Below are 26,565 nucleotides of genomic sequence, written 5' to 3'. Positions count from 1 at the left end.
ATCCCAATTATCGTTAAACTGTGGTTTGGCAACATTACAAGCGATATTCTGCATTGATATTTCTAGTTGCTTCAATTGAAGATTAGACATTAAGACAGATATTGAGGATTAAAGTACTAATTCTACTATGCCCTTCTTTCATTGCATATTTTACATTTAAAACAAGTATTGCTTTCATCACTGAACGATATCGTAATCATCAAGATTTTCTTATGACCAAACTTTATATTGGGGGAGTTTACTAGTTAAATCAAGATACTAGATGGTAATAGTTCATCATGTAACAATGAATAAAACAAGACTATTTCCGACAAAAGTAAGTGTTGTTATCTCCTGTCGTATAAAATTAGTTTTCATCATGTGTTACACACTACACGGAGAGAGAGTTATACTAAAAATCATGATATGAGTATCGTAATCCGCGATCCGTTTTTCAATATCTTAACTTTTATGATTTTTTATGTTAAAATTTACTATTTTCATGCGATATTTTCCGATACCCATATCGTAATTATAACTACATATTTCTACAATAAATAGGGTAGGGAATAATACGATTACATATCGTAAAAATTAAAGGAAGAAAAAATTCGATCCTAGGATGGGAATTTTTTTTCCTCAGTACAAGTAGAAATAAACACGTGTATTACACAGAGAAAATTTTATATTAACCCTAACAATACTTGTTCTGCAGATTTTACTATCTTTGATGGTAATAAATTTTATAAAAGTTCAAATGATAAATATAACAATTTAAATTACAGTCAATACAATAATAAAATGATCATATCATTCTCATTTATAGTCAATATATGATGATAAGTATTTAGCCTGCATTCGAAAATGCTCTATGTCTCGATACATAATCAAGAAATGATCTTGTATCTCGTGAACTATTGACATTTTTAAGGATATAAGCTCACCCCAAAATTGCACTAGTCGAGACCTTTCATTTGAGTACCCACATCAATTTTTCATATATATATATATATATATTGAGACAATGCAAATTGTCCTTTTCTGCTCAGCCTTCAACTGACTGTCTGAAAACCCTGGTTGTGTTGATTTTCTTAATTTTTGGCGGTAGAGTCTCGAAAGAGAGTGGGGATAAACGACCCACGCAACACCGAAAATATTGGTCAGACTTCGATCCAACCCCAAACTAGCAATCACGCTAAATTTCTAACTCTCTATACTACTATTTATTAATTACTAATTAAGCAAATTATTACGTTTTATATAGTCTAAAAGTTTCTTACTGTTTAATTTAAGTTCTACTATTATAATTAATACTTCAAACATTTATTGCATTCGAGAAATGTTAAGTAAATCATTAGTGTGTGGAATAAAATAGTTATTTTGTTATAAATCGTATACCATCATTGTTATGAATTTACCTATCTACTAAGATTATTTCACCTACACATTCTTTGAAGGACGAATACTATTAAGGAATAAACTGATACCTCACGGGCTGCTGTATTAATCAGGATCTTGTAAAACTATCATTTCCATATATTGTAAGTAATCAGAGAATATTTACTGGCACACTTGAGACTTCCTATCAAACTACATACTCTTTCTACGACGCTCTATTCATTCTAAATATCTAAAACTAAATACGTCATCCGTAAGGAAGCGGATTTCCGAGAGTTGGTGGTCCTAATAAATAAATTTAGAGAATCAATTGACTAAATTCTTATCCGCAAGGTTTTGGTGAATTGATAAATGAATTTTTTATATAGAGAAAAATTCTTTCATCTCAATGTATATGTATATATATATATATATATATATATATATATATATATATATATATATATATATATATATATATATATATATATATATATATATATATATATATATATCAATTATCACTATCAGTAAACAAAAAATCGCTTCATTTGAATCAACTAAAAATTATGTCCATTAAGTTAACAAATTTTCATAACCAGAAGATAGATAAAGAAAATATTAGTTACATTGTTATTCTTTATACACTTTTAATCATGACTATTTTCGAATATTGTACTCATTTTTCAATAATATTTTTAAATTTATGTAGTCACCATAAATGAAACCTTTTTTCGAACAAATTAATAGTGTTTGTTTGGTGTTAGTTTAGTTTATTATGGAAATCTTACGAAAAGTTTTTGAGTTATAATCAAGTATGCAAGAAAATTTTTTTCTCTTCTATAGTGCAATGAATATATAACCTCTATTTTTTTTTACTTCTAACTTTAAAATTAAATATTTCCAATACTGTAGGATGCAGCAATCTCATCTTTTATAAATCGATGCAGAATTATTACCGTATATACTCTGAAGAAATGCAAAAAAAAAATCGATTTTTGTTGTGATTGCCCCTATAACCCTTTTATGTAAGGTCTTTGATTACTCCTATCTTCTTTTGAGAGTATAAAACTTTTAAAAATGTATTCGACTTCAAGCCATGATAGACTCTCAAAATACTGCATGATGTGTGACTGAATCCCAAAACTTTTAAATTAACGCTGATTATTAAAAACCTAATTGTGATTGAGAAAAAAAAACATATTGAAGAATTTAAAATGTAAATAAGCATTTGCATTGATGAATCATTAAATGGATTTGGTTTTAAAAACGTTTCAAATATTAATAGTTAACATGTTGAATGTTATAGTTAACTCAACTGAATGTAACGCCTAAAATTATGATACGGATTGTCATTTTGACTATCCTCTGTGCAGCTTAATTGGCTGTACAGAATATCTGAAAAAAAATGAGTATACGGCGTATAGTCAGAATAACGATACGCATTCTCATTCTGATAATATTTTCTTCTCCAAGAGTAATTATTTCATTAATTATTATCAATTTAAAACTAATTAACATCTCAACGATAAAATTTAAAATGACTTTTTAAAAACGTTACCAAAAATTAAACTTTAAATAAAACATGGAATATAAATTTTGAGTAACTAGGAAATCACTTCTAGATAATTCAATTTCGACGGTATACTCAAGATCTAACTCCTTATTTTTTAGAGTGTGAATTTTTAACATTTCGATGTAACAATCTAATTATAAATTATTTGAATGATCCAAACCAAAATATTATGCCTCTATAAGATATCAAATTGTTTTTTAAAGTGATAATAAATTTTGAACTAATTGTTTTTTCGTGAAAATGGAATACTCTCTAAAATAGAGTTAGATAATTTGCTAAATAGAACGTCAACATACGATTATTCGCAATGATTACGGACGTATTTGTCGGAATAAACGTCATGAATATCTGCGTAAGAATGAGACTGATTATTGAAATTTTTGCACTACATCCATGATGACTCTGTGAATTCTAAGTAAATTCCATTGCATTAAAGACAATGGCAATCATCATTTTCATATTTTAAACGTTTTTGTTTGCAAATTTCTGGTTTTGACTTTATTAATATTTTTAACTTCCCACCAAGAAAATTGAAAATTTTCCAAAGTTGGGTAGTTATTAGTTTTAACCCGTTTTTCAAAAATCGAGTAATCATCAGATCTCGACGTGCGAAGATCACAGGAAGCTTCCCTGACTACCCCCGCGAGGGTGTCGCTGTGTGTGTGTGTGTGTGTGTGTGTGTGTGTGTGTGTGTGTGTGTGTGTGTGCGCTATAAAGCTAATCAGCTCATAACTTTGAAAAACCACGTCAATTGCCGTGAATCCGGTCAAAATCGGTTGATTCGTTCGAGAGATATCATGAACGAAAGAAAATCGAAAAAAGTGTTTTTTTCACATAACTTCGGAATTTCTTTTCGAATCAATTTTAATAAGATAAAATAATCATTAGAGATTAAAAATCTGCGTCGACCGTTAACAAGAACGTGAAAATCGGTTGATTCGTTCGTGAGTTATCGTTGTCGAAAGAAAACCGAAAAAAGTGTTTTTTCGGAATTACTTTGAAATTCCTTATTAGATCAATTTAAACTTAACGATTATTTATGAGGCTCAAAAAACTGTGTCGAATGCTGCCAACTGCGTGAAAATCGGTTCATTCATTCAAAAGTAATTGCGGTTTGAAAATTGAAAAAATAGTATTTTATTAAACCTCGAAGAGCTCAAAAACGTAATAAATGCAATTTTGAGCGCTTAAGTATGGAATTAGCGGGAAGTTGCAAGGATGGCCTTTAGGGTCGACCGTTTTCCTAATTTTTTTTTTTTTTTACTATATCTACCAGTATATCATCATTACATCAACCACTACATCTACCTCAATTCTTATTTCACCCATATTATTGCATGCCTCAAGCGCGAAGCGCGCAGATATGCTCTACTCTTGCCTAAAAATCGTGATTTCGATTAAAACGATTTTCATAATTTAAACGAAAATAATTAGGTATAAAAAACATACTGAGATAAATAATGATAACTGCATGACACGTTAAAAAAATTTTCTCATCGATTAAATAAGATTTTTCTGAAAAAATTCGTTTTTCTGACGAATTAAAGGAATAAGAGCGTGGTATGCACAGGGGCAATGGGCTTGATAACACCACAACTTTGACAAAAATCATTTTCACAATATAATTTTTTTTGGTTTATTCCTTAGTGAATTTGCCAAAACCTTTGTGAAAATTGCGTGTGAAAATAATTCCGTTTCAGAACAGTTAATTTTTTTCGACTGTGAGTTCGGTGACTTTTTCTGCGATTTCGGCAGCTATATGTATTATTTTTCATAAAATAGAATTGAAATAACTATAAACAAGCAGAAAGTATAAATACATGATGGTATAATTACTAACTGTTTTATCATCTATTGAGATTTTTTTTAATTCGACCTACAAAGGAGATAACACCACTCACGAAAAAATTGAAATAAAAAAATGAATCAAAAAAAGTATAGAAGTCTTAATGAAAAAGTTAACAAATCGTAATATAAACTTACAATCTAAATAATTTATGTATAACATGAGCGCTTAAGGTATGCTCATTTGGATTTTCCAAACTTTTTATTTATTATTTACTTTATTATCAGAACAAACGTATTTCAGAAGTAACAATAAATCGTGATTTTTGAGTAAACAAGTTCGTGTTTATAGTCATTAATTAGTGTTAATTATTTTTACAAAAAATTAAATAGAATTATAAATGGGTATTTGCTGTATTGATAGAGAAAAGGAAATTAAAACTTCTTTTTTGTAAAGACAAAATGAGTCCAAGCGTGCCAGTGGTGCGGAAGAAAAGAGAGTCATGGAAAATACCCTAGATGAGGGTGAGAAAAAGTGAGTGAAAGAAAAGAAAAAAAGAACTGAAGAGGAGCAAGGGTGATGCCGCAAACTCCGGACGTCTCGTAGAGACGACGAGAAAACATTTTCGGGAGGGTAAGGCGACTGAGGTAGATGAAAGGAGGATTCAAGAGGGTCATGAGTTAGAAGCGAGCTGGCACGCGGATCTACGCGCTCAGGCCGCCGTAACAATCCCGAGGGCCGCTTTAAATGAGTCAGCGTTTTTATACCCCGCGATGTTGTCAAAGTGCAAACAGCGCCCGATAATATATCATTCGATTCGCGAAACCTTACCCCTCCGTGTCTACCACCAACAATGCGCCGATAGTTTATCTTTCTTTCTCTTCCACTTTCAATCGCTGTGTGTTTCTTTTTGATTTTAGCTCTCTAGTCTCTCTTTCTTTCCGACTATTCCTAGCTTACTTTTTCATTTACGTCGTATAAAACCATTATGATACCATTTCTATTGTCTAAATAATAAAAGACGAAAGATTTCAAAATGTGATTTTCGATGACGAGGTATTTATAAGACTATTTTTTTAATAATTACAACTTTTATGTCGTTATTGGATAGGTGAAAATTAAATTTTTTAATTAATTGAATGTTCAATTCTAACAATTTGAAGAAAAGAAAATTGTATTGTGTCATGTAGCATCCCCTAATCTGTACTAATTTTTACATAAAAAAGCACACCAAAAAGCTTTAACCAACTGTGATATTTTGTAGCTTTAGGTAAGAATAAAAGATAAGCTGTCAAAGAACAGTAGACTCAATTTTCTAGATCATAAGAAGCAATGAAAAAATCAATAACAAAACAGTTATGGATATCTTTTTTCTATGAGTAATAATAATAGTTTTTATGTTTTTTAAGCTGTATTCCTGACTGGGCCACGTGGTAGGATGCTATACTAGTTTGGTTAATTACTTAACACAACTTTAACAGAAATATAAATAATTGTTCAATTTAACTAGAGATTTTAAAAGCATGTAGTAACACAAATAGTAAAGGGTCATTAAAATTTTCTGCTATTGGTTCTACACAAAAACAAAATTATATTAAAGATTGCTATAAGAATATCGTAATTCTTAGTATTAAGCATTGCAGTTTCGGATCTAAACAAAAACATTTGAATTTACACGATTTTACATGCTAAATTTTTTTAAACAAATTGTTATCCTTTAAAATAAAATACATGAAAGTCTTGAAGTTAGTCAAAGATCGAAACTCGTAAAAAACGGGCCACGATTCATTATTGGTTAAAGTTTAGGCGCGCCTAGCGGGCTATTTAAATTTCTAATACTACTTAAAATAATTTATTGTCTCATACACTGTAAGAAAAATTACGATTCTGTTATAATATAGTGCAAGAAGTCGGTGCCATAAAATTTCGTAGCATTATATAAAGTAACAATCGCTATCAGTGGATTAGAATTTTCATTAACAGACAAAAAAATATATTTTCATAATAACTAGAAATTTGAATAGCGCTACGCGCGCGCCTAAATTTTAACCAATAATGAATCGTGGCCCGATTTTGCGAGTTTCGACCTTTGACTAATTTCAAAACTTTCATCTATTTTAATTTAGAGGATAATAATAATATATTAAAATAATATTATAATATATATGTAATATAAATAATATATAATATAAATAAATACAATTAATTTAATGCCGTAAGATGGACGGCGGAGTTCCTAGGGTCCACTAGATATTGTTAAAGTGAAGAGGGGGGGGGGCAAAATAGGCCCCTTAAGAAAAAATGTTTAAATCCTTAATGTTTTTAGCTGGTTTTACTTTTTTTTAGTCCCTTGTCAAGTATTAACCTTAATTTGCTCTGTTCATTGAAAATGAAAAATTGAAATTATGGGGCAAAATGGGCCATCTTCAGAAAATGTTTATATCATGAGTTTTTCAGCTTGTTTTACTTTTTTTGGCCTTTTACTAAGTATATGGTCTTAATTTGTTTGTGTCTATCGAAACTAAAAAATTGAGAAAAGTGAAGTAAAGCGGGCCCCCCAAAAAACTCAACATGTTTCTTGCTTTTTTTATGCTTCTTATGAATCTTTTTATTATATATTCAGCATAAAAAATTAGGAAAACGGTTGACCCTAAAGACCATCCTTGCAACTTCCCACTAGTTCCATACTTAAGCGATCAACATATCACACCAAGAGCAATAATAAATCAGGTCAAGAATGTCGGGGTGATTTAAAAAAAACGCGTTTTTTGGATTATTTTGACAACGATATCTCTCGAACTAATCAACCAATTTTAATCGCGTTGATAGCGATCGACGCGGATTTCCAAGTTTAAACCCCGATTAGTTTTCAGAATCGATTGATAAAGCCAATTAAAGTTTATTATAAAAAAACAATTTTTTTGAATAGTTTCGACAATGATATCTCACAAAAAAATCAATCGATTTTAATAAAATTTAACGGCATTCTATGCGGTCAATCTAGAACAAAAAGATTATTTATTACTAACCAAACGATCGGACGTGAAATTTTAAAGTTGTGTTGAAAAAAATACTTTTTTTGATGATTTTTATAATACAAAAATTCTAGAACCCGTTTCACTGAAAAATATTCGTCCCTATTCTCAGGCGAAAAATACCATTTTTTAACTCCCCGCTAAGAAAATCGAAGATTTTCAAAAATCGAAGATTTGCAAAAATCGAAGATTTTCAAAAATCGGGAAGTTATTGTTTTCACCCCGTTTTGCCAAAATCGAGTTTTCATCAGATCTCGACGTTTTAAGGTCTCAGGAAGCTTCCCTGACTACTCCCGCGATGCTGTATGTGTGTGTGTGTGTGGGGGGGGACATATGGATGAATGTAAACCTCTCATGACTTTTGAACGGCTTGACCGATTCTATCGCGGTTGCCGCCAATCGAAAGGGCTTGACTGAACTTAGATTTTTAATATGGTATGGACCGATTCGGACCGGTAGATTTTCGGAAATCTTGAAAAAACTACAAAAAAAAATTTTTTTAATGTATTTTTTTTGAATAACTTTTAAACGGCTTGATCGATCAATTCCATAAACTAATCAGCTCTTAACATCGAAAAACCACGTCGATCGCTACTAAGCCAGTCAAAATCGGTTGATTCGTTCGTGAGTTATCGTTGACGAAAAAAATCTACAAAAAGTGTTTTTTTCGGATAACACCGAAATTTATGGTCTAATCAATTTGTATTTGAAAGTATATCATAGAATTTGAAAAACTGCGTCGAATACCGCTAACCGCGTGAAAATCGGTTCATTCATTCAAAAGTTATTGCGGTTTGAAAATTAAAAAAATAGTGATTTATTAAACTCCTGTCAAACTTTTGAGCTCGGAGAGCTCAAAACTACATGAAAATTAAATTTTTGAGTTTGAAGAGCTTAACAACATAATAAGTGCAATTTCGAGCGCTTAATTACGAAAGTAGCGGGAAGTTGCAGGGATGGCCTTCAGAGTCAACCGTTTTCCTAATTTTTTTATATTAAGAAAACTTATATTGGATAATAAAATACTTGGATAAAAATACGTTGTATTCTGGGTGGAAAAAACTTTTGTTTCAAGGCATGCATAAGAGAGACATTCTCGTAGGAATAGTCAGAATAGCTTCCTAGGACCTCAAAACGTGGACATTTACTGAGTTTTTGAAAATCATTAATTTTCTCAGCTAGAAATGAAAGTGTTGAAATTTATCGTAATATTACGAAACTATTTTCGGAAATTACCAAAGTGTTTCGTAAATAATCTAGCCATAAAAAAAAAGTTTACAGTAGACTATGGCTTATTTATGTTCACTCATGATTATTTTTGAATAATTAATGAGGTTATTGGGAACTTCCAAAAAACACATTCTTTAATTCTTAAACAACCATTTAGAATTTTCGAATTCTATACTTATAGCAGGACAACTAGCTTGAATATAATTGAAGATCTTTTTTTTATGCTAGTTGACTTCTATCCTTATTTATACAATGTACACAGAGAATTAGGCGTAAAAAGCTTACAAAAAGAGGTCATGATCAGCTTCGCTATATCATAGATCGGATTACGAAACCAACTGGAAGTCGAGGGGTAAGAAATGTGGTTTGCGAAGAGGATTCTTGGGGTATTCAATGGAGTAAATGGAGTATTGCAAATTAAATACACCAGCAGTGGTATCATATATACATATATAATATGTAAATATATAATATAGTACTAATATATTTACGAATCCTTCATATACACCACCTCCAATATAAAAAAAAAAAAGATACTATGAAAGGTATGCGTATAGAAATGCGTATGCAAACTCGATGCGGTTATTGATTGCACCCTTCTGTCATTGACGGGGCGTCACATGTGAGCGTTGATGGTTTTTCGTAACATGCTAGCTTCAGCTTGAATAGAAAGTTTTGTTGCTGGTGATCCTCTATTTTATAATATATTAACTGTAAAAAAAATAAATGTACTGGATCAAAATTATAAAAAAATTTTTTTTCTTAATTCCGATAAATGCGAAATTAATTTTATTATTGTTATTATCACACTTTGCTCAGTTGACTTCTATTAACAAAATAGCTCAAGTAGAGCCATCAATCCTGCAACATTCCTGCAAATTCTATACTTAGGTGCTTAAAATTGCACTTGTAATGTTTTTTAGAAGTTTCATAGTACACAATTTTTTGAATTTTCAAACCGCAATAACTTTTGAATGAATTAACCGATTTTAACGCAGTTAACAGCAGTCGACGCAGTGTTTCGAATCTTATGATTTACTTTTAACAGGGAAAATATTTTTTTTGACAGGAAAAATAAAGGAATTTGGAGATCGGATTTTATTTACTTTATTAAGGGTACATTAAAGGTTATTACCCTAAATTTTTATTAAAAAACATTTAATTATTACAAAGTTATTAATAATCTCGTAGAGCATTAGAAAAGATTTCCCCCTCCATGGTCGGTTCGATAACTCAAAAACGGATCATCTGAAAATAAAAACCCAAATTGCTTTCTAACCAGTAAGGATATAGTTCATCACCGCACATACGGAATTCTAAAAATTTTCATTTTCAAGATTTTGGGTTCATTTTAGCTGTTACGTTCATTCAAGAATTTTTTTTTTCTCTGAAGGTATGGAATTAGCGGGAATTACGAGTAAGGCCTTCGGGGTCAATCGTTTTCCTCATATTTTTTGTTAGAAAGTCCTGACCATTTAATAGATTGAAACACTAGAAAAACTCTTAAATCGAAAAAATAAATAAAATTTTCACCGATATCAGTATAAAAATCAGCTTCAATAGATTTCTGAGCATTTAATTGAAGTTCCGTTTAAATCCGTTTAAATTAAACAGTTGATTTTGAGTACAGTTGTCAGTGATCAAGATCAACTGATTAAAAATTTTCTACTTTACAAATTAACCATACATATGAGTGTAGAGTTGATCGTGAGTATAGTTGTCAGTGAACACATATATAATTGATTACATTTTCTTATAAATAAGTATGTAACTGAGCGAAAATTTTAGTGAATACACAGAAAGAAGAAAACTCGAAAAATTACAGTATAAAATGTAAAATCGGTCCCGTCGTAATCAAAACTAGAAAAATTACAGTTTCAAATAACATTCTTCTAAATTCAATTTTTTAATTTAATATTCAGAACTTTCAATGTAAATATTACACTCTACAATGTAATTCTTATATAATCTGTAATAATTACATTTGAAACTGTAATTTTTCCAGTTTTCATCACGAAGCACCACGTTGCATTACATACTGTAATTTTTCACGTTTTCTTTTTTCCGTGTAGAGTTAAAAATTAATATAAATGAAGCTGAGCAGAGTTGAAGGTGACTACTGTTATATTTGAGTACAGTTGTAACTGTTTAGAGTTTTACGTGAATATGAGCGTTACTTAGTAAAGTTGAATTAGCGTAGAGATTTCAATGATTCGAGTTGTATCTGAATAAAAATGGATTAAAGAGATTTTATGAGTAGGCCTGTAACACAACTAAAAATTCAATACGTATTTACATTTGTATAAGATATTTTAAGAACCTTCAAGGAGCATTTTTGAACCATAATTTAGAAAACCTCCCTCATGTTTGGAACTTTGAAATTTTCTTGATACAAAAAAAATTTTTTTCTGGACATATCAGGAACATTTATGTTAACTGATGTACTAAAACTTTTCTTAATAGCATCGAACGTTGTAGATAGATGTTTTTGAACTACAAAAATTAAATAAATTAGAAAATTTGATGGTAGCAAATTTCATAATTCGCACGTAATTCCAATATTTTACCCTTTATAAATGCTAATTCGAAACAAATTTCTAGCTCCATTTGATCAAAAGATAGTGCGTGACCATTATTTATAAATTATGAGAATAATTTATGGAAAAAACAAAAATCTTTTTTCATCATTGCGTTTAAGAAGGTTCAACTAATCACCAAAAAATTCAGCGTGAACAAAAAATTTGAATTTACGATTTTACAGAAGTCTAAAGTTGATGCTTATTTTGAGACCCCAATAAAACCCCATTTTTTAATCTTTTATTATTTATATTTCTTGTCAAAAATTTTTTATAAATTAGCAATTTTGGATAGAGTTACATAAAACTTTGACTCATCGATCGATATGTGTCATATTTCAATGACATTTTTTTAAATATAAGTTACTCGCGTTGTAAAAAAGTAGTCAATACTTTTTGACTGTACAGTAGGTTTTACATCCTTCCATCACACAGGCTCTACTTTGTACTCTAAAATGTATTTCCACCCCTCATGTATCACTAGATTTATTAGTGTGGTTAACTAGATTATTCTGTGCTTGAGATTGTGGGTCATTCAAATCAAATTCATAAAAATAAGTAATTTTAAAAATGATGTAATTAATTAATTTTATAAAAATTGTATGGCAAGAAAATGGAACAAATGTTTTAAAGTTTGACACACGTATGATATTTATTGTGATTTCGTTCTTTAAACGCTATTTCTCTTTGATTCATATCAATGCACCTAAGTATTATGTATGATAATATTTAGAAAGTATCTTTGGTTTATCGTTTTACTAGCTAACGCTGAGAGAGAACAAATTTAAAATTTTCGAATTGTTCGATATGCAGCAAAAGGTTTGTTCTTTACTAAAAAAACAAGAAAAAGGCACGATAGAGATGGAAGGCAGGAGAGTAGACAGTGAGAATCTTCGACACGCCACTCTGATAGCTCTGAAGCCCGCTGTTGAGTGATGGCCGCTCAGCCAACCTCGTAACCGACGCCATACATCATTCAAGATGGCTGGCTTCTCACGCTGCTCAAGAAAAGACAAGGGTGACAACCCACTCTCAATCCTCTTTGAAGCACGTATTGATTCTTACTAGTTTCGATTGGACGTTTTTATTTCTTATATCGATATTGATAATCTTCCTATTCACAAATGTTGACATATTTTAAAAAAGAAAAAAAATTTCAACAACTCATTGAAAAAATTGACAATTTAAAGTAGTTAATCCTATTTTTGTATGTCCAGTTTTTATAATTTTCTAGCTTGGAACATCTAAAAATAGGTTGACTCTATAGGCGATCTCTAGAACTTCTGGCTACTGCCATACGTTAAAATATTAAAAAACATGAATATTCGTGACTTATAAGACTTTTTAAGTTCAAAAATAGAGTTTGTAACATGGTTTTAAGAATTCAAGATTCAAAAATCTGAGAATTTTTTAATAAATTGAAAAGTTATTTTGGAAGTACACGCTTATTTAAATTTTTGCATAGCGGTATATCTTAAATCTCTCTTAATCTCACTTAAAACATCTAATTTACTACAATCGACGTTGTTTTCGAGGTTAAAAGCTGACAAGACTTTTAGAGTGATCAGTATATAGTAGTTTAAAATGTGTCCTCATGCAACGTTTTTTTTTTTTAATTTTATTTTTAAAATTTCTGAAAATTTATATAATTTAATGAATTCCAATTTTTGTAAAATCTAAAGATAACAAGACTTTTCGAAATGGTGCAAACCGCATTTCGATTGGGTAAGCGTAAGCCATATAGAAGTTATAAGAGGTTTACACACACGCATGCAGACCGAAACACGCACACACACAAATATATCGCACATTAGGAGATTATGGTGGGAGTAGTCAGAATTATTTTATTCTATAGTCAGTTATTATTCTTAATGTCCCAGGACTTTTATACGTCAAGATCTGATAAGAGCTTAATTTTCGAACATCGGGAAGTAAACAATAATTTCTGATAATTGAAAATTGATTTTCACAACACAGCGGTATGTTGAAAATTGTGTAGATCTATAAAGATCAAAAAAAATTTTTTTCTCGAATTATAATTTTAGTCGGAACTACTTCATACAAAATAAGCACCTTTTACATGTAACTTTGTCGCACCTTGGTGCACATACAGTCGAACTTGGATGTGACACCTGGGTTAGTGAAAAAACTGGATAAATGAGAATAATTATCGAGTCCCTTTGCTTTTACTCTCAAAAACTTCCATACGTAAGAAATGAAAATCTCTACAAGTGAGAGTTATTTTTGACGTCAAAACATCTATACTTGAGACTACTATTCACGCTATACTTCGATAAGAAAGACTCGAGCATATTTTTTTTTCTTTCTTTCACCTATTTTTCACATTTTGCAAATCCCATGATAACAAAAACAATATTTGAAAGTTGGCTGATGAAACTTGATAAAGATATGCATAGACAAAAAAGGAAAATAATTCTATTTATCGCACTGCAAAACCAAGTGTGTTAATAAGCGTCTTTTTTCAATGCACGAAAATGTTTAAGCAGGGTTCTTTAAAACGTCTAAACATATAAACGAAGGTAGGTGCATGAAAATAAGACACTTGAAAAACGTAACGTGTAATTTTAACACACCTAACGCATAATTTTACACGTTTTAATTGCATAAAAAATTAATGCATTTTTTGGTGTATTAAATATAAATACACTTTACCATTATGCACTGAAATGCATTAACACATTACGTATCAGCCTATGGTATATGATGTATTGAAATGTATTATATTTATTGATCACATTCTTATCAGTATAATTACTACTTGATAGGATGAATAAAACATAAAATAAAAAACTTACATGAAAATATCGTTATATATTTTGACCTTTTATATATATATATTATAAAATTTCAAACTCTGTTCGTAATTAACGGAACGTATGTTTTGTTTATAGTATTAAATGTAGAAAGTGGATGAGGAAATATTAAATCTTTTATTTCAATAATTTTTTTTTCATTAGTTGTAGTGGTTTTCATCACACGATAAGCATTCAGTTTTCGTTCAAAAAATAAAGTATCCAGTGTAGAATAAACAATATATTTCAAATCATTGTAAATGAATACTTCATCAACTTGACCAAACTTGGGCAGAGTGTCATCATCACATTCTAATAATATTATTGCTCCAGAATGATATGAAGTTCCAAAATTTATGACTTTGTCTGTTCGCAACATTTGACATGTTAACCAGTCATTTTCATCTATGACGTTTTGAAAGATTCTTGAATATGGTAGGTTGCATATTAATACCGAATTTCCTGCACTCACATAGTTATCTTGATACAAAAATTTTTTTGCTGGCATTCCTGGTGGAGAACAAAGTCTTGAACATAATCTTGATTGATGACGATATGACAGCGTAACTGCCAAGTTTTTAAAACTTCGAATAACAGTAACAAGTTCTTTAAAATAAGCGTGAGCAGCTTCAAATCTAAAACACCATAGCTGTCTTGCAGGTCCGAAGAGTTTAATGTAGTATGGAATGTGCATCATGAAATGAAATTTAGGAACTATTAAATTTGGGTACAAGCGATTAAAATTAATTATAAATACACGTATCATCTGATCTAAGTAATCAACTGCAGCTTCGTGAATCTCATAAGCCAAAGAAACCTAAATAATATCCAACATTTGCATGTAACAAGAAATTTGTTCTTCTAGCTCATTCTCGTTATTTTCTACAATCCACTCTCCTATTAAAAATGGCAGAGTATAAAATAAAACTAAAAATTGTGCTGCACTTTGTCGAAGGTGACCTTCTTCAGTAAGATGAGAACTCAAAATTAAAGCTGGTTTGTCATTTTGAAAATATTTAAAATCAAAATTTTCTATATTTTCATTTAACTGGTCAAGAGTGAATATTTTTCTACGACAATGCAGTAACGAAGAAATGCTCGACAAACTATTTCTCCGACTCCTTCAATTAAGACATGCATAGCATCTTGGGGAAAACACTTCGTTGCATCAAAAAAAGGGATATCCGCTAGAGAGCTTTGTTTATTTATACCATATTGTGTTTTCCAAAATTCCTGTGCTGCATTAGTTATGGATGCGTCTGATACTACATCAACGTACTCTTGATGATCAGTTTTATTTCGTAAAATAAAATTTTGAGTTGAAAAATTTTGGCGCCATTCATCCTTAGTTATCATACAAGTACGACATAGTCGATAAGCTGCAACAGATTCTTTGAATCCTCCCAACATAGCAGACGCAGGAATATCACCAGCACAAAATATAACAGACCCTTTTAAATTTTTTAATTCTCCGTTTACATGAATGTTGATTCCGACAGTTTGTAATTTGACAATATCGGTGATAAATGGTTGTAAAATTTTAGCAACTCCATTTGGTTGCTTCAAGTGTTCCGTTCGTACAATAGCATAAAGTTGAATAATATTTAACGATGATCGAACTTCTGGTTTTATATTTGCCAAAGTCCAATGAAACATCGACAGTTTATGTTTCTTTGCTGCAACGCCTAACGGATTACCAACAACAAGGTCATCATAGTAAAATATAATCGCTAAAGCATCTTTATGGTTTTTAAAAAATTCATGGTTTTTATAAAAACATCCATCCAGTACTGTACGATAAATATTATCTGAATTACTAGTTTGATTTACAATGCTAGCGTAGACTTCAGGATTTGAAATAAGATTTTTTTAATTTTCCCAGAAAGGTACATAATACCCCTCATAGTTAACTTTTCGGACCTTAGCAGAAGTTTTAAAACCAAACGCTTTTCTTTTCCAAATGAGTTTTGAGCCAATTACAATTTTCTCTGCGCAGACCATATTAAAATTCTCTTTCAATACTTTGTCAAGAGACTTTTTAGATTGTATTGAAGAAAATATTGTTGATGGGGGATAAGTTTCAGTGCATATATTCCTTATGTCCGTCAACTTTACGGTTTCATCTTCAACATTAACACTCTTGTTTATTTCTCCCTAAATATAAAAATATAAATATTAGTACGGTTAATCAATTTTAAAAAAATAAAAGTTTTTACCATTAAAATTGATAAATAATCATCCACTAAATTTGTTACTCCTTCCATCATGGTTTCCATAGCTTTCTGAGAGATTTTACAGTTTTCTCGTATGTTAACAGCGAATTGAGCTGACTTCAGTTGTAAAATTTCTTTGGGTGTTAAAGTTTTTCTCCAAAATTATCTATTTTGTAGTATAAAAAAATAGATTAAGCAAATTATAAATGAAAAATAATCATCAGTATTATAAATGACTCTGAAGTTGACAGATTTTAGAAATTTTTGTAGAATTTTATAGCAGTGAAATTATTATGAAAAAAATTCAATAACAAAATTTCGCATTTGAGAATTACAAAAAATGTAAGTGGAAATTTTTTAATTGTAATTCATTTGCTATAATAATTAAAAAAAATTGACAGGTATCAGCTAACTTCAGTATCATAAATAATTATATAAATAATAGTTTATTTTTATTTCTTACTCTGATTATCTATAGGAGCATGGATGATATTAGTTAAGAGTACATCTTGTCCATTAAATAAATTAATATTTTCATGTACTTCAAATTCGTTGTTACATGGAGTTTGCACTGTTGGATGTTTCCTAAATAGATGTTGGCGAAAAGATTTCCATTTTGTAAAACTTCGTCCACATCCCGTTTGTTTACATTGAACTTGAAACTTTGGATCATGCTGATGGTGACGTATGACGTGTTGCATCAAAACGTTTGGTGAATTACATTGATAGAAACACATGGAGCACGAGATATCCATTGTTGTGTTTAATTTTCTACATCAATTTCACTAGTTTCTTTTTATAATTATCATGTATTTCTGCACAAGTACACAATGAAAAATAATGAAAAAAGTAAACAAATATTTTTGTGAATCTTCAGAATGTTTTCGCAGCGCACTCTTCCGATGAAATACGAACTATGGATGTACATTCAAAAGTGTGTGATAGTATGCGGCAGTGTGTTTGTGTTAGCATAAACCCGTGCGACACCTTGTGAGCCCGCATCAAATTTGTGAGTCTGACGCTTGCTGTTGATCGTTTTATGTTGCCGAGCCTTGGAGGGTAAACGAAGGATAAAAGATAACCGCTATATTGTGAAACTTACGTGTTAGCTAAGCAAGTTCTACTTACTTCTCTGTCATTGCTAAGAGCATATTTATTGTTCAAGCTATTTCAAGGTTGCGAAAATATATATTAAAATAAATTATTTTTATTTTTAAAATACTAGAAACGTTTTGACTACAAAAAAATTAATAATCACTAAAAATAGATAATGGAAAAAAATTTACTGCCTCATAGCCGGAAGATGCAAGTGTATCAAATATATACAGGATGAAAATACTACTGATTATGAATCTGTTATGAAAAAATTGATGGAGGTTATTAATAAAGACGCTAGTTTGAAGATAATGATTTCCGGCAAGTTCATTATTTTGCAACAAAAAGATCCAGATAGAAACAACCTGTTATGTGACATTGATGAAGATGACGCCATTCGTGATAAAAGCGATGTTCACGTACTTCTTGTACCATTACCTTCTTCATCAACAGACATTGATATTAATTCTTTACCTATAGTATTTTCTAAAAATGAGTTAAGTTCATCAAATGGTAATATAAGTTTTATTGAAGCAACAATGGGAACATCAACTGAATGTTTAGTTACTAGTATTGATATTGCCCATGACAATCTGCCAAGCATAAGTAACCAAGTAAGTTTTATTATGTATATTTAGTAATGAATAAAATTAAATTTTTTTCATTAAATTTAAATAATGCTGAAAGCAGCTGATAATTTTTTTTTCTTTATTTAACTTAAAAATCAATTTAGTAGAAATAAAAAATTAAGCAAATTTTTATTCATAACTCGTTAAATGTATACATGAAATTTTTTCAAAAAATTTTTTCATAATTATTTATTCCAAACAAAATCTTACAAATCAGGTATCCGTTGACTGCTGTATCATAAATATAAATTTATTATTAATTAAAAAGTTTAATAATTTTTCAGGTTCAATTGCGAATAAATAACAACTATTTTAAAATATACACATAATTTATACACACAAAAAATTAAAAAATTGTTAATATAATAAAATTTATGATTAATTTAGAGTGCCCAAGAACAAGACTTGAAGGAAGATGATGTTACCGGTAAACAGCACTTACTGACATCCCAAACTATTATTCCTGACCCATCAACATCCAAAATCTCCCAACATGAACAAAAATCTATATCGGCTAACTCTCCGCTACCCTCACTGACATTAGACTTACAAAAAAAATTAACCGAGGATGGTGTACTTAAAGCTCAAAAGTATTTTATTAACTTTTGGGCCTTATACTTGTGGGAAGTTACAAATGCAAAACCAACAAAATTTGATTATTACAATTTAGCGACGAGTATTGTACAGGCTTATCCAGAACTCAAAGGTGGATCTAATGAATGAGTAAGTATTATTTATGTTTACTAGGCATTAACTTTCTTTATTCCATTATCAAATTTAAATTTTTCAGGGAATCGTTCGAAGTCAATTAAGTATCTGGATAAGAAATCATCGTTACGGGTTGAAAAAGACTGGAAGTATTAAAAGAGACCATGATGGGAATAGCAAGCTTCCAACAGCTCAAGCGGTTTTCGTGGAAAATAATACGTAATTATCAAAACAGTTTTTGAAATTTAACTACTTGATTATTAATTATAAATTTTACACGAATGGAAATAGTTTTAATCAGCAATCACTTTAAATAATAATTTTAAGTAGTACTATAATGATTTTAATGTGATAATAGTTATGGTATTTTTTATGTGCTGTTCAGAAAGTACTGTTTAAAAAATGAGAATTTCTATTTTAAATAGTTAAAACTAATTTTTTTTTTTCGCATATACTATATCACACTGATAGAAGGATTTATTTATAGTTGAAAATATTTGTTAATATTTAACAAATCATTTACTAGAGACCACATTTTAGTCCTTAACATTGCTTAGTATTTAAAAATATTTATTAATATTTAATAAATGAATATTAGATTTATTAAATACAAACAAATAATTTTAAATGCTAAAAAATATTTGTTTAATACTGAGAAGTAGTTTCTAATAAATGATTTGTTAACTATAAAAAAATATTTTTTAACACAATTAAATTCTTTTATCAGTACATTAGCTACTTTAGTCAAAATATTGACTTTTTTATTTGTAGTGACATTGAAAAATCTCTCAAAGAATTGAGTAAGCCATATAAAAAAGGAATTAATACAGCCCATTGGAAGCAATTACTAAAAATAACTTTAACTTCGCGTAGAGTTTGGATCGAGAATGAAGCTACTCGAATTTCTGACATTATAGCCAAGTACCCGTGCTTAATTTCCTATGAAATGGTAAGTTTTTAGTTTATGTGATTTATATATACATATATATATATATATATATATATATATATATATATATATATATATATATTATCTGGTGCATTTCACTGATTGAATCTTTTTAAATTATAGATGTTTTATGAATTCTTAACTATGAGAGAAATATTGTATGAAGACATTGTTAAAAAAATTGACGTTTGGATTGATAAACTAACAAGTTTTTGTAATTTTTTGGAAACTGACAACAAGTCAATTGCAATACTCCAATATTTAAGCAAAGAACTTGGCACTAAAAAAATTAAACAGGGAATGAAAAATCTAGTTATCATTAAACAGGTATAAATTCATCATTCTATAAAATAAATATATAAAATAAAATTTATAAATATGTAAAATAAAAAATTAAATTCATTGTTATAAATATAAATATATAAAATTCTATAAATTTATATATATTTTCGGTATTATAAGTATGAATTTACTAAATTCCCACATTTTTCTGCATTGTTTGCAGGCTTTACAATCTACGGAAGACTTGGAGACAGTAGAAAGTGAAGCACCTAGATGTGTCGTATATACCCTGGATCAAGATATTGCATCAGTTTACATTGTGGCAGATAATTGTATTCCAATGGAAATACCGAATCCAGATATTTATAAAATTTTGGCCGGAGTATTAGCTTCTTACTATGCATGGCATAGAAATTTTCCTGCTGGATACCTAAATCTTTTACAATATTTAGACTACATCATATTAGATATACCACAAACAAATTTGAGTTTGGTAGTATCTAAGTTCATAAGAAAGTTTAATAATTAAAGAAGGTATTGTTCTGATTAATACAATTTTATGCTTGCTAATTTTATTTTTAAACTTTTTGACATAAAATATTTCTTAATTAAAAAATACTCACGCATTTTACGTTCTAATAATTAAAATAATGAGATTAAAATTATTACTGTACTAGATATTATATTTTTCATTTAAAAATTCTGTAACAGAACTGTATATGACTGTGTTAGTTGATATTTACATAATAATATAAATAATATACATAATAAATATATGTAATAATAATGACTAAATAAAATTATTAAGATAATTTCATTCATTTTGGTGAATAATACCTATAATAATACGTAACACGGTTATGTGCATTAAAATAATGCATTTTGGTGTTTTGAAGTAACACACCTAGGTGTTTCAAAATAACACACAAATACTGTGTTAATAAATAACACACCGGGAAACGTCGTAAAAGTGACTACAAGAAAGTAATACATTTATGTGTATTAAATTAACACACTTGGTTTTGCAGTGTAATCATTATGATGAAATGCTATGTTGTTAATTTCTGATCATTTATTACTGTCAAAAATTTATTGCAATGTAAACAATTGACAGTAAAATGCTGAAGCGTTTTAAATTGAAGTAATCACAATGACAGTGCAGGTTTTGTCTAAAAATCTGATGTAGGTCTTAAGTGCGTATAATTGTTTCAGTTTTAACTAAGAGCTCACATACAATATATTGTATATATACAGTTTTCGACCTTGTTTTACGCCTATAATCTATTAAGCAGTATCAGATGGACTTAGTTATTTTTGAGTATCAATAACTTTTTAATATTATTTCTTAATAGATACATAAATTGATGAAAACAAATTGTATATGCTTTTACTGGCATAAAACTTTTTCGTGAGGTTATGAACGATTTCAGTAGCAACTTTAAGAAAACTAGCATTCAATTATCTGCTACGATACAAATGGTTATCAATTTGTAAGTGACTTGGTGAAGAATCTAACTCAGACAAACCGTTATTAAATATAAGTAAATTTTTGTTCGATGATAGCATCTTTAAAAAAATTGATTTTAAAAGACAAAGGGAGAGGGAAAAAACGGGGTAGAGTCGGTAAAATGGCGTACGTCTGAACTCGTAAAAATTTTTTTTCCCAAAAGCTCTTTCAATTTTTCAAAATATATTTTAACGTTATTTTCTACAATTTAGGAGAAATAAAATTTTTTAATTAAAAAAATTTTTTTTTGGCTTACAATTTTTACAGTAATTTTTATCGGCATTATGCATCATAATAAATTTTTTTTTCACACATAAGATTTACCTTTTTAGATTTTTAAGTTTCTGTTATCAAAATGAATGATTAAAAAAAAAAAATCCGAAAGTCATTGGTTCCATGCCAGTTTTCGAAAATCAAGTACTAATCTGATCTCCACATTTTAAGGTCCTAGAAAATAGTTCTAAATTTTCCTACAAGGATATCTGTCAGCGTGTATGTGCGAGTGTGAACCTCTCATAACTTTTGAACGGCTCCACTGATTTGAACGACATTGGCGTCATTCGATAGAGTTCAGCAAAACGTACTTCCTCATCAATTTGAAATAACTTTTTAGTTTCCCACTAAAAAAATTGAAAAGTTTCAAATATCGGGAAGTTATTGGTTTTACCCCATTTTGCAAAAATCAAGTTTTCATCAGATCTTGACATTTTGAGGGCCTAGAAAGCTTCTCTGCACAGAAAGAAAAATTTCTTGACTGGAGAACAAAATTCTTGGCTCAAGAAAATTGTCGAGTGCCTGAAGGAAGACAGAAGATTTGTTGGCCGACGTAAAAATTTTTCTTGAAATTCTATTCTTGGTGGAAGTAATTTTTTCTTAATTCAATTTATCATAAATACTTGATACAAAAAATTTTTCTGTTCGATCAAGATTTTTAGATATACTTTAGGGAAGCAGCGCCACCTACTTCAGCTGAGAAAAAAATTTTCTCACCTTGAGAAAATTTTTGTCTTGAATATTAGATACCCATTCTATATTATTTTAGCGTGCAATTATAAATATGGAATGAAAAAAGATGATTCAATAGTACTTGATATTCTCATTTGACATGATAATCAATAAAAATATAAATAAAAATTTACTTCTATCGAGATGTTTAATTTTTTGGAGCAAGAGAGAAATTTTCTCGAGACAAGAAAATTTACTTCTATCACAAACTAAATTTTTTCAAGTAAGATTGATTGATTTAGTTTTATTATGCCAAGGCAAATGCCAAATGGCAAAATTTCAAATACAATAGTATATATACATTTTTACAAAATCACAAAGTTATTTATGCAAGTACATAATGTAACAACTTTATACTTATTTTATAATTTTAAATTAATTCATAATTTTAAACTAATTTCAAACTAATTCAATCAATAAACACTTAAATTTTCTAGAGGATAATTTACCACACTTTACAATCTAGTAGTCTATTTCATTTTTATAATCCTTATATAAAGACAGCCACCAAAAGCGTAATTGTACTATGTTAATTAATTGTCCAAATTCAGTAAATAGTCAAGAGCTTTATTTTAAACACCTCTAAACTACTTGCATTCACAACATCACTTGGCAACTCTTCCCACATCCTAATTACTGTTACAAGAAATGATTTTTCAAAATAAATAATTGTAAAATTAGGAATTTTGAAAGAAGTATGTTTTTTTTTGGAGGTAGCCTTTCCGAACGTCTTACATCAATCTCCTCAGTAAATAAATCTCGCAAGTACACAGGTTTACCAATCTCTAATAATTTATAAAAATAGCAGACTATGTAATACAACCTGCGAAATCTGACAGATAACCAGCACAGATCACGACGATACGGAGTAATCAGCTCATCTTTTCTCAGATTAAAAATAAATCTAATTGAACCATTGATTGCTCGCTGTAACTTCAGATTATTTTCAGAAGTACAGTCGATAAGTACTACTGAACAATAGTCAATTAGAGGTAAGATGATCGCTGACACCAGTAGTTTCCTGATTTCAATCATGAAGATATTTTTCCGAATTTTTAGACTGTGGAGAGCTGAACTTATTTTCCTACGCTGCAAAAAATTTCCAATGAATTTTACTATGTGCGCATAGTAACACCGGACTATAAGAAAACTGATACAAAATTTACAAGTTCCCATAGTAAACGGTATGCGTAGACGACACGATTGAGTAATCTGCGCATACGTTTACTATGGGAACTTGTAAATTTTGTATTAGTTTTCTTATAGTCCAGTGTTACTATGCACACATAGTAAAATTCATTGGAAATTTTTTGCAGTGTACTTATCTGTAAGACGTGGTTGTTCCACGACAGGTTACAATTTAGATGAAATCCTAAACATTTTGCTGACTTGACATACGGAATCACAACACTATTGACTACTATTGACGGTACATCGAGATTTTCAATTTGTCGGAGTTTACCATTTGAGCCTATTATCATAGCCATAGTTTTTGATAAGTTGAGCTCTAAGCCATGCTCTTTCGCCCAGTTCGCAATTTCTTGAATATCAATACTGACTTGCCTGACAGCTTCTTGAATCTGATAACTAAAAAAGAGTTTATAGATGTATTCATCATCCGCAAACAATCCATATTTGCAGAAAACAATTCATTTCGCCACAGAATTCGTAACTATCAGGAACAAAATTGGACCGAGAACAAAGCCTTGGGGTACTCCCGATGAGATTTTCAAAACTTTTATTGGAGTTCCTAAATCACTTAATAGTGATTGTGATCTATTCGATTAGTAGGAAAAGAACCAGATTATAACTTCCATCGAAAAACCTAATTCAAAAAGAGCAATCAGAATTGATTTTAGATTAAAATCGTCGAAGGTCTTGCTTAGGTCAAATAAAACTAATAAGGTCAGTTGGTTCTTATCCATTGATTGCCTAATGTCATCAGTAAGCTTCAATAGAGCCGTTTGCGTATTATGGTGTTAGCGAAACCCAGATTGGGAGTGATCCCTGTTTGATCGATCAAACAGGTTATTGCCTTCCAGATAAGTAACTACTTGATTCGCAATTATTCTCTCAAATACTTTTGCGAGATGAGATATATTAGCAATTGGCCGGGTATCAAGAGTCTGAATTTTCTCAAAACAAGAAGATTTTCTTGACAAATAAATTTTCTTGGATCAAGATACGTATTTCTTAAAGCAAGAGAATTAATTTTGTTTAAATAAGTGAAATTTTTTGTGTAAAAAAAAAACAAATTATTTTTCGCTCAAGAAAAGAATTAGGAAGAAAAATATTTTCTTGGCTCAAGTGAACCTTTTTTTGTGTGTATAAAACTTCTATCAGACTCTTGAGCTCAAAGAGCTCAAAAGCTTAGAACAGTTAACTCTTTGAGCTCGGAGAACTCGAAATAACATAAATTATATTCTTGAGCTCGTAAACGTTATAAGTGCAATCTTAAGCGCTTAGATATAGAATTAGCGGAAAGTTGCAGGGATGGCCTGTAGGGTCAACCGTTTTCTAGATTTTTTTTTTTACTTTTTCAGGGGGTACCCCATTCTGCTCCTAAAAAATTAAAAAAATTTTTGGCGATAGTTTTTGTTATTTACTTAGAAAACAACTTAAAAGAATAAGGTTCAGCGTATTTTAATCTTCGATTAATCTTCCTCTCTACAACAAGAAATGAAATTTATAATTCAACCATTGTTAATTTTATTTATCAACTTAAAGCATTCATTTAATGAATAGTAAATGACTGTTAACTGCTTTAAATTGATATTAGTTATTCTATAGTTCTTTGCGTGTAAGAATATGAACGTAATTAATTTATAATTAATAAACATGCAGTAAACGATAACCATCGAAAAAAATTTTTTGATTTTTCTCAGATTGAAATCACATAAATTTTTTTTCGATCACAAAACATCTGTAAATAATGTTCATAGGAATAATTGAAGCTAATTCATAATTCAAATTTTTAGCTGTATACATCCAATATTTTTCTTTATAAACAAACGTTATCAACAACTAACGTAAATTTCGATAGTATGGATCTATCTTCTCAAAGAAAAAGGAAAAAAAAATTTGTAAATCAAGTCCATTTACATATTGGGAAGCTTTGCTCTCACTAAAAATAATTGCAGTAAAATTCTTTTATTTACTCGTAGTGAAAATTTGTAATACATTTTGTCCTACCTTTTGTTTAAAAATACCTAAAATTAACACCGTAAAGATACGCATTTGTGTTACGAAGAAAAGAAAGATACGCATTTCGCTCTGAAGTGTGGTTAGAGAATGTGCAAAGCATAAGAGAAAATGACTCTTGTATGCTGGGTCAGGCTGACTACCTACCGCAGCTAGCCCGTAGACGATCGTGTAACTGGGATATAAGGGTCAGATCGTAGCAAAAGAGAAAAGGGTGAAGCTCTCGGCAGTATTTCTTGCGTCTTGCTGGGCTCCCTAGTCAAACACTGTGTCGCCTTTGGTATTTATCGGGCAAGTTCTCACCTCAGGCTCATTTGTCTTCTCACCACAGAGAGAGCTCAGGCTTCATCTCGGGGGTCACAATAGCCCTTGTTGGCCACCAACTGACCCTCTTGTCCACTCAGTTTCCAACATAGAGTCCTAAATGTCTTTGATTTATTTTCATCATTTGCTCTCTTTCACTATTATTTGTGTATGATCTTCAAATTAACAGATTATTACGATTTAATTTCTTGATAAATCAATCTTCAGAATTTAAAATTTTCGATTTAATATTTGTGGTGAATCTTTAGTTTTAATTTGATAAGCTAGAAAACGTATTAAA

The 26,565-nt window shown here is 29.8% G+C and overlaps 1 protein-coding gene across 1 annotated transcript; it reads left to right on the top strand.

The window, feature by feature from the left end:
* The first annotated feature begins 19,695 nt into the window (after window positions 1-19,695).
* On the top strand, window positions 19,696-20,777 carry LOC141529476 (uncharacterized). The gene is made up of 3 exons (XM_074246017.1): window positions 19,696-19,966; window positions 20,090-20,293; window positions 20,472-20,777. The coding sequence occupies exons 1-3, from the start codon at window positions 19,964-19,966 to the stop codon at window positions 20,775-20,777; spliced, it is 513 nt and encodes a 170-aa protein (XP_074102118.1). The 5' UTR covers window positions 19,696-19,963.
* Window positions 20,778-26,565: the final 5,788 nt, after the last annotated feature.

Source organism: Cotesia typhae, unplaced genomic scaffold, assembly GCF_013202065.1.
Source record: "Cotesia typhae breed Kobodo isofemale line unplaced genomic scaffold, CoteBio_Ctyphae contig_48, whole genome shotgun sequence".
Classification (NCBI taxonomy): domain Eukaryota; kingdom Metazoa; phylum Arthropoda; class Insecta; order Hymenoptera; family Braconidae; genus Cotesia; species Cotesia typhae.
This window is presented reverse-complemented; position numbering and strand designations above follow the sequence as displayed.

Coding starts and splice junctions, on each gene's coding strand:
- LOC141529476 (XM_074246017.1), top strand. Junction 20,294..20,471: donor ATCTAGTTATCATTAAACAG/GTATAAATTCAT, acceptor CATTGTTTGCAG/GCTTTACAATCTACGGAAGA.